Here is a 12,944-nt window from a genome sequence, read left to right on the forward strand (position 1 = left end):
TATCCTGGATTTCCAGGAGTGATGCGTCAGTGCTTAAAAGTGTGATTTTTTTCACCTGTTGCTGCCTGGCAGGTAAGTAATAGAGCCAAGACTCGGACTCGGGTTTCCCGACTCAGTGCAGTGCTCTTTCCACTACAACCTGCTGCCTCTCCACAAGTGTCATTATGCTTTAGAGAGTGGTATGCAATATGAGTCAATCAAAGGACAACTCTTTCACTTCAAAGTCCAAGAGAGCAGAACCCAAGAGCATAAAAACATCCTAAGCCAGTCTTCCCACTCAGCTACTCTACAACATTCTGATCCTCAGTAGAGAAGCCAGAAGGAAGCTGTGGAAAAGCTTGGTAGTTCTTCTGGGCATCACCCGCACCTGCCCCCAGCCACCCTGCCCCAGGCCATACTCTGGATACTGAGAGAAGGGGCAAACCTCTGCAATCCCTGTCCTCCTCCAATCCTGTGCCAACTCAGCCTCCAGTTTCAGTCAAAGAACTGCTCTCCTCCCTCTCATGACTAAGTCTACATCTTCCCATGTTCTCAGGGACCACATTCCATCAGCCATCACTTTCTCTCTCCTCTAACTTCAAGTTCTCCTTCTCAGCCCCCTAAATCCACTGAAAACATTCCTCTTTCAGTCATTCTCTTCCCTGTACTACCAAGCTTCTGGAAAGAATGACCTACATTAATTGCCCCCACCTTCCAACCTCTCATTTATATTTAATGTAACCAAGTTTACATCCCACATTCCACTGCAACTGTTCTTATCAAGGTCACCAGCGACTTTCAGGCACTAAACCCCCCTTTCAGTCTTCACTGTGCTCAGTCTCCCCACTATGTTTAACACTGCCGACTGCTCCTCTCTTGAGTCAATTCTGCTTTGGTTTCTATGAGACCAGTACTCCCTGGTGTTCTTCACAGATCTCCAGTTACACTTTTTCAATCTATTTTTTGTCCATTAAATGGTAGTGTTTTTGAACATGTTTTTCTTCCTGAATAGTCTCCATTTCCTCCAAGCAGATGGGCCCAGAGGAAGCCTCTGGAAACCTACCTTGGCCTGACACCACAGGTCCTGTAGCTCTGCCAGGTTTAGCTCTAGAGGTTGAATCTGTTTGGTCCTCATTTCAATGTCTCGTAAAAGAGACAGATAGGATACCAACTTCTCATCATGTTCTAGACAGAGCTGCCGGTTAAATACATTCTGTGGAGCCAAAAAGAAAACTCACTCAAATCTGACATTCTTCTTTTAAGTCTGCTGTTTAAAGCAGGCAGGGTCTTCTTGATAGACAAATAGAAATTTTTGCTACATATGAGGGATGAAATATAACATGTTACTTTGTCTAAGGTGCCTCAAATCAATAGACAAAAATGTGACTTTATTAACTTCCTCAGGGAGCAGAAGCCCATAACTTGCAATCTGTAAGCACCATTTTAGCAAAACTTCCAAAAGCTATTCCGACTTCAGATACCATAGACCTAGTATTTCAAATTAGCTTCAACGTTTCTAACTTAAAACCCTTGCAAATTTCAGAAAGACATTCAGCATCATTGCCTAATTTTCCAACAACTGTGCTACAAGCAGATAATGATAAACTAAGTTATATCTTTAAGAATAATCCAGTGTCCTGAAGTGTATGTACCCATACAGCTATACACAGGGAAACTCAGTATCAAGAGTTTTACCATTAAACTATTATAACCAGTACACACACACACATCCCACTGCGGAACTTACTTTAGTTGCTCTGAAGGGTTCTGGGTTTACACTGTCATTTCCCTTTCCCCCAGGCGCAGTGACGAAGGGGGTCTGCTCACTGCCAGGGCTCTCTCTGAGCCTCTCCTGTGGTGTCTTCTCATCCATCTTCACTGCAGGGCAGGCTATGAGGGGTACCGTCTCTTCTTCACTGCTCTCTGGAATAGTGGGACTACTGGTGGCAGCCTGTTGCCCTGTACTCTCTTTTCGAGAAACATCTTTTAACAGTTTCTCTGGAAGAAGGGACACTGAGACTCTGGGAACTCCCTGAGCCACTATACCTTCAAAGGACCCTGCTTCTCTACATGTGACTATAGGGTTTGACATTTTTAGAAATTTCTCTCCAGTTACTTCCTGAGTTGTTACTATTTCTGATTCAAGAATTTTGCAACGTTCATGATCACTTTTGTTGTCCTGGCGATGAAGGTCCTTTCTGTCTGAGAATTCCAGGTAAGTGACTTCTTTGGAGTCTACTCTAATTTCTTCCAATTTAACAGCTCTTGTTGAGTCAAAAGGTACTTCTTGGTGTGATTTTTCTTTATATTCATTAGATGAGGAAGTCAGATCTTTGGTTTCCCTAGTCTTAAAAGTAACACAAGAATCTTGATAATAATTGGTCTCCTGTCTGGTGGTTCCTTGGAAAGACTTGTCTGCAGTGAAAATTTGGGATGTGTCTGCAATTTGGGCTTTTCCAACTGATTCCTGGTAGTGCAATCCTTCAGGTCTTGGGGTCGAAGAAGAGGATAGTTCATTCTGGGCTCCACTAGCAATTTCTTGAGATAAATTTTCTTCTGGGTTTAAAGTCAAGCAGAAGCTTAAATTTTTGGCTTCTTCACTGACTTGATCAGAATCTTGATTTCTTACAGGAATTCCTCTGAGGGTCGTCTGGGAAGAAGAGTCTTCAGCTTCACAAACAATAGGAAATCCCAGCTCTCTATCAGCTGCTTTCCCTTTTTCACTTTCTGTTATTTCCATAGGTTGACTCTTTATGCTGGAGTCACGGTCATCGCTAATGGCAGTTTCCTGATTCAACTTTCCTTCTGAAAGACCTGCTGGTTTGCATGTTTCGACACTTTCTTCTGCAGCCGACTCCCTTGTCCGCCTCTTATTTTTCTCCCTGGTATTCGCTGGCTTCTGCGTAACCCGCTGACTCAGCAATCTGCCGGAAGTTTTACAGTTTGGTGCTTGTCCTTCTGAAGTAGCTTCTCCTTGGTTTTCCCTTATTTCTTTATAATCTAAGCCTGATATAGACTCTTTCATGTGAGAAATAATTTCTGTTTGTGTCACCTCTTTGGGTTTAAAATCACAAATTTCTGACTGGGGGTGTGTCATTGAATCTTGGCCCAATGATTTACCATTACGATCACCAGGAATTCTGATACTGCCAGATTCTTTAGCATCTGGAGATCTCTTCTCATCTTGAGTCTTGCATTCCAATTTCTTTAGTGAAATTTCCCTGCTCTTTTCTGGCTGCTCCCCATTAGAAACGCTCACTTTAACCTTTTCTTGGGCAGACTGATTTTCAATTTGAAATAATTTCTCACTTTCTGCTTTACCATAACTCATTTCGGCTGTCTGATTACAAGCAATTAACATTTCCTTTCTTAGAAATTCCTTCTGTAGTTCACATACTTCAATTCCATCTTGCTTTTCAATCAGAGCCTGGTGATCACTGCCCTCTAAGATACTGATTTGGATCATAGTTGCCATTTCAGGGCTGATAAATTTTTTCTCAATAGCTTCCTTTAAAGTCACTCTCTGGTCATTAAATATGTCAATAATTCCTCCATCTAACATCTGATGGGATGCAATAATTCTGATCATGCCTTCATCTACTAATTTCTGTTCTAAAGCTGATGCCAGTGTCAGTCTTTTTCCCGTGGCCGTATCTATGATTCCCCCAGTGTTTGCCTGAGCTTCCAGAACCCTCAGTGTAGCTGCAAAGTCTATTTTTCCAAGCTTAATTGCTTGAGACAATGTAAGTACTCTGTCACTTGCTCCATCTTTAATGTCTGAGAAGGGAATTACTTCTAGATATCTCTGTCCAGATTCAATATCAATCTTACACTTTTTTACTAGTTCTGAATAGGGAACAATTCTATAATTCTCAGGATCTATAATCCCATTCATCATTCCTGAAGTCAATACTGCTCTATTAGTTAATAGTCCTTCTTTCTCAGCTTCTGCCAAGGTCAATCTCTGGCCAGAAATGAGATCTATGAAGCTTCCAGTCAAGGTCTGAATTTCTTGGATTTCTCTTTTCAAATCCTGAGTAACAAGATCTAATTTTATGGCTTCAGGGAGGGAAAGAGTTTCCTTTGTTTCAGGATGAGAGAACTGATGGAGGCTTAAGCTCTCAACTTTTTTGAGTTGCTTGGCTAAATCTTCATCAATGATGCCATGTTTAAGGGCATTATCGACAGAAAGTCTCATCCCAGATATATGGTGAATGATACCTCCATCTACCACCTGCTTAGTCAACAACTGAATGGCCTCCTCTCTCTCCAAAAGTCCTCTGTCAATGGACTGCACAACTGTTAAAGGGGCTTTGCTCTCAGGGTCCATAATTCCAGTTGTTTCCATTTGTAAGCGAATTAATCTCTCCCTAATCGTTTCTTCAGCATCTCTGCCCTTGGAAGCTTTCTCCAGATTTATAAGCTCTGTCTGGTCAGCACTGTCCACCAAGCCAAGATTTGAGGCCAAAGTTACTGAAATCTTTTTGCCTCGTTTCAGGTCAACGATTCCACCAGTTACCACCTGCCCTTCTAAAATTCTGGTGGCTGTCTGTGGGTCAAGAAGTCCAACTGCAACTGCTTCCTTCACAGAGCACAGTGTGTGGGTGCGGGGGTCTAAGACACCACTTATAGCTTTGTCTGCCATGAGGACATTATGTAATAATTTCTCATCCATCAGACCTTCATCAATGACTTCTTCAGTTGTCAAAGACTCACAGGTCTGAGAGTCAAAGAAGCCCCGAAACATGTTCAGCTTTCCCATAAGTTTCACAGCAGTGTGACTGGTCACAAGGCCTTGGGCTATTGCTTCATTTAGTAAGAGCTTTTGACCTGTCTGCTCATTAAAGATACCACCATCTAGTAATTGTGTGGATAATACATTTAAGGTGGCTTCTTCAAGCAATTCTAAAGGATGGCTGCATGACAGGGAAGTTTCATGACCACTGTCTTCCTCATCTGTCTTTCCTAACATCACCATACGACCACCTGCCCTGCTGTGCCCTTCTGGACTTTGTTTATGATCATCCCTACCCAAAGATGTCTTATTTAAGGCCTTCTTTTTGCCCAGAGAATGAATACTCTTATCCTTTTCAGACGTTTGCTCCGATTCTAAAACTAGAGTTCTCTCTACCTGAAATTGTGACTTTTTGCTCTGGGGTTTTTTGAGAGGTCTTCCAGTTTCACTCAGAGTATATTCAGTTTCAAGTGTGTTTGCTTGTTCTTTCTGACACATAAAGGAAGTCTTTCTCAGAGTCTGCCATTCTTCCTTTGGTGATTCAACAGAAGGATCTTTGTCTTCCACCAAAGTCACATCTTCTGCTTCCTCAGGAGGTACCGTAAGGAGAACGCCTCTGCTGGCGTTTTCCCTGGTAGACACTTCTATTTGGTCTTGCTTTTTGCTACCTGACAGCTGCCTTGTAAACTCTGAATTGACTTTACCTATAACCTTCAAAGTATTAACATTTGGAATTTCCACTTTTTGTTTTCCTACAAACAGGTCCTCTTTGGGGTTCTCTGCAGAACTTTCTGTTTCTACAGTGGTCTTTTTGCCTTTTGCTTCTGTGCAATTTGCCTGATCAGGATCTTCTTTGTTCTGAGAAGAGAACTGGAACTCAGGTGGCCTCACAGTCAGCCCATCACAGAAAGCTTCTGTGATTTTCACATTCACTGATTCTTGTAATTCCTCAGGAGTTTCTAGTCTCTGATGTCCAATTTCAAACATTTCTGGAGGACCTGCTTGACATTCGCCTCCTGCTGTCAGTGCATCTATCAGCTCGTTGTCCAGCAGGAGCAGCCTCTGTCCATTCCGCACATCAACATAGCTGTGAGTCATCAGCTGAAACAGCAGCTTCTCGTTAGGGCTTGCTATGCCCTCAGTTTGGCCCTGGCTGCACAGCAGACCAGCTACTCCAGGATTCATGCTCAATTTGCTTCGTTCTAGAGAGTCTGCTAACTGCATGTGGGGCATCACATCAGGTATGCAAATTGATTTCAAGTTATTGGCAAGATCTTTGTCCAATATACCATTTTCTATTGCTTTCTTCCAGGACCAAATCTCTGTGGTTGCTGGTAGAAATAGGGCTTTAATATGTTGTCGGCCGCTAAGGATTTTATGAGCTAGTTCAGTAGACACAATACCTTGTTCCAGGGCATCTGTAATTGGGAGAATCTCTCCAGATTCAGGCCACAGTAACCCCATGAATGACCAAAGGGACTCCAGAATTACAAGGGCAATCTTAGCAGCTACTAGATCATTGCTCACTGCTTCGTCTATTGTCAGCCTATGCCCAGTGACAGTGTCTATGATGCCTCCTGTCTGAAGCTGCCTTATGAGCAGAGCACAGGCCATATCTTGGTCAATCAAATTGTGTCTTACAGCCTCTTGCACTGTTAGTCTGTGTCCTGTTCTTGGATCTACTATGCCACCAGCAAAAAGCTGAGCTTCCAGCAGCCGGACAGTGACCTGCCTATCTATTAGCCCTTCTTGAACTGCACGGAAAATGCTAACTTTCCGGCCTGATTTCAAGCTCACCATTCCACCAGCCAATTGCTTGACAGGCAGCAATTTCAACCCTGACTCCTGGTGGACAATACATCTCTGCATCAGATCCAGCAAACTGATTTTCTCAGCTGTGTTTGGGTCTATCAAATTCTTGGATGATCGCAGGTGAGACTCTAACACTGAGTGAAGCCATGAAGAAATGAGGCCTTGGTGAAAAGCCTCCCCTAGGTTAATACGGTTGTCATGAGGGGGGAGACTGAAACCTCCAGTTGCCAGGTGAGCTTCTAAGATTTTCAGTCCAACTTTCTCACTGATTATTTTCTTTTCAATTGCTTCCACCACACAAAGAGAGCCTCTGCCCTCAGTAAGCCTGCTGATTAAGGACAGGGCATCCTGTAGCTCCCGGAGCTGCTGGTACATCTGGGGATTAATGAGGTTTCTGGCTAGGCCCTCCTCCAAAGACAGCTTTTCACTGGTCTCAGGAGCAATGAGGCCAGACATGATAACCTGGGATTCCAGGAGCACAAGGCCCGTGTCTTGGTCAATGAGGCCCTTTTGCATGGCTCTGAAGATGGGAAATATCTCCACTGTGCCTAGGTCAATCACCCCAGCAACTGCTCTGCAGCCCTACAAGAGAAAACGAAAGAGAGGACTGAATCAGAGAAGCATAACTGTTGAAAGGAGTCATTCAAAGAACTACAATATATCAAATTCTGACCACAAGAAAAACCCAGCCTGCGATGAGCCCCAGTGTGTAGGAAACATTCTGAAGCCTGGCAGTGTTAATGCTAAAAAAGAACTTTTCTAAACTGCAGAATGTTTAACATGGCTATCAGTTCACAGGTTACTCTAGGGATGGTAGCATGACGCATATCTGAGTGACCAGCTCTACAAAGTAGCAAGCAGTGAAAGTGAAGGGACAGCTGTTTCTAAGACTAGATCACCACAAAGGTTCTTACAGACACATACCAGTTCCCGCAAAGTGAGAATTCAACCCCCTATAACAACTTCTCCGTGCTGCAACCCACGCAGAGGACTCCTAGAGTAGCACCTCCCTGCTGGTAAGTTCAGCAGGATTGGTCCACAGAAGTAGAAGAGAGATATAAGCAGCCCAATGGCCACACGACTGTTGTGCAACTCAGTAAATGGCCCTGGGGACACTACCAGGCGGCTGCTCAGCAATGGGGGTAGTCATTGTCTCAGTGGCCACGGCTAGCATCTCCCAAGGCAAGGAAGGAGCAGACGAGGGCCCCTGACTCTGGAACCACTAGTAACTTCTCTTCTGGTCAAGGCTAGAATGGATAGTACAATCATCACGATTACAGCTACTACTTGTTGGGCACCTGCTGCGTTTATTAAGCGCTGCCATTTAATCCTTACAACAATCCTATGAAAGCAATTATTTTAATCTTTAGCTTGCAGAGAAGAAAACAAGGTACAGAGAGGTTATGTAACTTGTCCTAGGTCACAAAACTAGTGAGTTCCAGAATCAAAGCAAGGTCTGACTCTCAGTCTCATGCTTCCCCAGTCAGACCAGAGAGCACGAAGGATAAGACAGTAGTGCTGCATCTCACATAGGAGTTAGGTACTCAGGTCACAGAATAAAGCAAGCCTATGCATTGTAAAAATCACCCTTGTAAAAAAGCCTAAAAACTGCTTCTGAAAAATTCCTATTTTGAAGCCTTTCATCACAGAATGATGTTATTCAGAAATTAAATCATCCAAGAGTTTTACTACTTAGAACACTCCATTGGTGGGGAGGGTACATACAGCTCAGCAGTAGAGTGTATGCTTAGCATGCATGAGGTCCAGGGTTCAATTTAAAAAAAAAAATTTAAAAAGGAAAAAAAGAACACTCCACTTTCCACTTTTATTACTCTCCAACTTCCTAGAGCTTCTTCACATTCATAGTCTTTGTCTTCTATGCATGGCTTTATCCATCCCTCTTTGGTCGGTATTGCTTTTTGATCCTTATTTAACCCTTTAACTTATCCACAGAGGAACTTATTGAAGCAATGTCAATCACTTCCTTGCCTCCTAAATAATGATTTTCATTTCTGTCTCTGAGAAGGGTGCTCCATAAGAGCAGGTGTGTTGCCCACTCAATGTCTAGGAACAGTAGTGTCAGCAGTTCAATAAACATCTGATGAATAAATGATAAATTGATAAACAGTAAGACAATCCTTAAAATCATTAACCTATTTCCCCCCAAATTTTAAAAACATGTACTGAGGATTTCAAGCTTGATTAGCTGCAGACTATAGGAGATGCAGAATAGACAGCAAATGAGGGAACAGATCTAGGTCACATCCTCATCTCACTGTATTTGTTCAAATAATGGGATAACTGACAGGAATGGAATATCTACCCTATTTAAAATATTATGTGTTATTCTTCATCCCTGCTCATTGTTTTCTGAGCGAGAATGTAGAGTCTAACTTGTATAAAGTAAACACACGTTATGCTAATCTACTAGTTATCCAGCCTACTGAGATTGAAAGAAAATTCGTACTGGCATGTAATTCTTTGAAATACATGAAAATTCCTTTTACAAAACCCACATAAAGACTGTTCAGAAGCATTCAACATGACAAAGGAAAAGACTCTTCGGGGAACTTCTAATTTCTTCTGTGAGTTCACAGAGTCTCAGAAATGCTGGTATTGAGAAAAGGCCTGGAGTCTAGCCAAACAGAAAAGGCTACACACTGTTCCTTCCAACACGCTTATAACTGGAGGACAGGCGGGAATCACTGAGCTGGGAAATAATCCAGAGAAATCCATTTCAGCCCCACCAAACATGGGCATTCTGACCTAAAGAAGCAGAAGACGACAGAGGGAGAAGAGGAAAGAAACATAAAAGGCTCTACTTACCAGAGCTGCAGGGGTGCCTCGGGCAGGTAAGAGAGAGCCTTACGGAGCAGCTCAGCCGCATCGCACACACAGTGTAAGCTTGGTGTTAGCGTCCAGCATGCGACTTTGTTTTTTGCAAAAAAGAACCCCAAACAGGTCGTCCTCTTTTCCCCTTGTGCATTTGTGCTTAAACTCCAAAGGGTTAGTGAAACTTGTAAGCAAGGATGTCAGTTAATCAGAACGATACTTCACATGAAACACACAAACGGTAACAGGGGACACATCATGCTCAATGTAGTGGTGCTCAGCAGCTTGACTTTCCTTCTTTCTTCCTCTCTCCCCCTTTGTAACCTCTCAGATGAGAACTGGATGTTCTCAGCAAGCAATTGTTAACACTTCCATGTACTCCCGTATATGGTGAAGCAATGAGCCATTAGAAGGGGGCCTTACAGAGAGAATGCTAAACCAGCACGTTCTTTTTGGAAATCTGCTCTCAAATTAATCAGCTGGCTCTGCCTTGTGGTCTTTACAACTCGAGCTCCTGCTGCACAAATTTCAGATCCAAGGACTAGAGTCAAAGCATTTTTTGTCTGAATTTCATTCTCAGCATCATCTTGACCAAATCTGATTACCATGGGAGCTTACAGTTTGGCCTGCCCCACGGAATGTGGCCATTGCTTCACAACACAGGAAGTGAGCAGGCACACACACATATATATCCCAGAGACACATGTATATAATATGGTAAGTTTACATATACACATAAATATCCAGGGAGAACTTAGGACAACCAGCAGGAACAACTTTCATTTGGTCTAGGAAATGAACATGAGTGGGAACTGGTAAAGATGTCATGTGATGAGGTGACAATGGGTAGGAGGAACCAGCGTCTCAGTCAGTACAGCTAATCTACCAGTTTGTTCTGGAAATGAACATTTCTCATTTATTTAGCAGATATGAAAAAAAAAGTATGAGGGGAAGAGGTTCATGGCCTTTTCTTCCCAATATGCAGAACTCTTGGCTACCAACTTTTGAGTGACAATGCCACGATTACTGCCTTGTGGTCTGTCACAAAATGGAAGATCACAAAACAGTGAATCAGATCTAAAGGGTCAGCTGTAAGTGTCTTCTAGTGATTTTGACTGACCAACACATCGTGGAACCCCAGTAAAGAAACACAAGACAAATGGATGCTATGGTGAGGTTAAAAATTAAATCACACTGGTCATGGAAAGCTAGTGATCGTGACTCTCAATCAGCAAAGCTGCCTTCCTATTGTTCAGAATTTACCCTCCCAACATTGGGAGAGAAAAACTACAAGTACCTTTTGTTCTGTCTGCTGGGCCAACTGGCTCTGAAGTTGCTGAAGCTGGTTTGCTGAACCGTCACAAAGGTCATGGTAAGCCTTATTCAGGGCATTCAATTGCTCGGATATCTGTTCCTTCTCCTTTTCTGACAGCCTAGAAGATGAAGCATTAAAGCTCTTTTAGAGAAAAACCTTCCCCACATTCTCCTCTATTGCTTTAAAAAGCATGACTTCCCCACCTTGGACAGTATTGTTATTTATCACTGCTCACTATGGATCATCTGGTCAGCCTTCCACACTCATTGGACACTTTGGCATCCAGCTCATTGTTTTCTGGTCTATCTCAAACCATAATTCTTGGTGATGTCAATGCTCATGTCACCAATTATCTAACACCCTATGCTTGAAATCCTGTGACCTTCTCAATCCAAGTAGTCTTGGCTCCACTTCAGCCTCACCCACACACGGCAGACTTAGGTGCTACCCTCGTCTGAAATTATTCTACTTCTGAAATTTTAAACTTCAAGAATCTACCATCTGATTATAATCCTATAACAAACTCTAATTTATCCATTACCCAACTATCCAACTTTACCAAATTTTAGTATTTTATGAGATTTTCTTTAGATTCTTTTCTTAGAAATAAGACATTACAGATAGAATTAAAGTCCAGCGTGTATTTGTCAACAACCGCGTTCCTATCCCTCTCTCCCCAGAGGTAACCACTATCTTGAATCCGGTGAATTTTGGAGAATTTCCTTTTCTCACTCTACATTGTGTTTTTGAAGCTTAAGTGTATCCATCAACTTACTGAGATTCTCCAAACCTTCCTGGACTCCTCCATTTTCTCTGAACCCATCAGTCCTATTATCTTCAATTTCTTCTCTTTATAGAGTCCTGACCCCACAGTCCATCATCTCAGTTAGTTCCTCACTATTATTTTTGTACTCTCTCCTTACTAACCTAAGAAGACTCTAACCCCTGATCAATCAAACCAATGGACTTCTCTGTACCCATATGCAGACTAAGTATATCTAGTGAGGGGATTTCAAAACCACGTGGGAGAGATCTCCCTGGTTTCCAACCCCTACTGGACTTCAGCGCTTCCTGACAATCCTCCTGGGGGCTCCCTCTTTCTTTCCCTTCAGCACCACTCTAACTTTCAGCAAACATCCTCCCTGCCTATTTCAAAGAGAAAATACAGACCACTGGGCACAAATTCTCTCACTTTCTGACCTCATGTCTGGCATATTGACTTCTCCTCATCTCCTTTTCTTCAGATCTCAGAGGAAAAGCTGTCTCAACTCCTGTTGAAGGTTGTACTTTCTACCCACTGACGACATTTATCCTCTCCTACATCCTCTGGGACACTTCTCCTATTGCTTCAATCTCTCCCCTTTTGATCCTTGAGACTCAGTTAATAAACACCGTTAAGTCCCTCTGATCTTTTTAAAAAACAAACCCTCTACTGATCCTAAATTCTGCTCTGAGTGTTTACTGTAGTATCTCTCTCCTTCCCATGGCCAAGTGCCTGGGAAGAGCCATCTAAGTTCACTGTCATTACCTTCCTCACCTCAGGTGCTCCCCATTCTTCTCAATCTGACATCATCCCCCAACTCTTCACCAGAGTCATCAAAAACTTCCAGCTTGTCAAATTTAATAGCCTGTCTTAAACTTCCTTGACTTTTTACCACTTCCTTCTTTTTGGAACTCTCTTCTCTCTTGGGTTCTGAGGTATCACTCATAACTTCCTTTTACTTCTCTAAGGTTTCCTTTATACGTCAAGAAGCCTGTGAGCCCTTGTAAGCTAATCCGTTCATGTTTCTACTATGCTGATGACTCAAATCTCCATCACTTCAGTCTTCACTCATTAATTCTAAATTTACACATCCAGTGGCCCACTGGACAACTTTAGTGGAACTATGTAAGGCATAAAATATGTATTCGGCACCTCCAAATACACACTAGAGACTTATCCTCTGATGTCCTGTGGCTCCTTCACATTCATAATGTCTGAAACAAAAGCTGCCTTCTTCTCCCTCAGTCCACACCTTCTCCTGTATTTCCTATATTGGTCAGTGGTATCACCAAATACCCAGTGGCCTAAGCCAGAAACCTGGGAGTTTCATCTGATCATTTCAACTGTCACCAAACCCTGTAAGGGTTAATATTCCAACTTAATATCTTCTGAGTCTCTGTCCCCTCTCCATCTCTCATCATTTCTTGCCTATATTATTGGAACAGCCTCTTAACTGGTCTCTCAGGCTCTTCCTCTATGTCTATCCATTCCCTATAAAACTGTTCTAG

General features: G+C 42.7%; 1 protein-coding gene across 10 annotated transcripts in view; it reads right to left on the bottom strand.

Annotated features, from left to right (window-relative positions):
- MACF1 (microtubule actin crosslinking factor 1) overlaps positions 1 to 12,944 on the bottom strand; it is a 300,927-nt gene that overhangs the window by 114,624 nt on the left and 173,359 nt on the right. For 6 of the 10 annotated variants that reach the window (XM_072974708.1, XM_072974712.1, XM_072974711.1 and 3 more), the window contains exons 35-37: positions 10,656 to 10,791; positions 1,727 to 7,108; positions 1,043 to 1,192 (exon numbers count right to left, since the gene is read on the bottom strand). In XM_072974708.1, the coding sequence (XP_072830809.1) occupies positions 1,043 to 1,192; positions 1,727 to 7,108; positions 10,656 to 10,791 (5,668 nt within the window). The remainder of the gene's footprint in view (positions 1 to 1,042; positions 1,193 to 1,726; positions 7,109 to 10,655; positions 10,792 to 12,944) is intronic. The other 4 variants (XM_072974715.1, XM_072974716.1, XM_072974713.1 and 1 more) reach the window with 1 other exon arrangement.

Source organism: Vicugna pacos, chromosome 13 (genome assembly GCF_048564905.1).
Source record: "Vicugna pacos chromosome 13, VicPac4, whole genome shotgun sequence".
Classification (NCBI taxonomy): Eukaryota; Metazoa; Chordata; class Mammalia; order Artiodactyla; family Camelidae; genus Vicugna; species Vicugna pacos.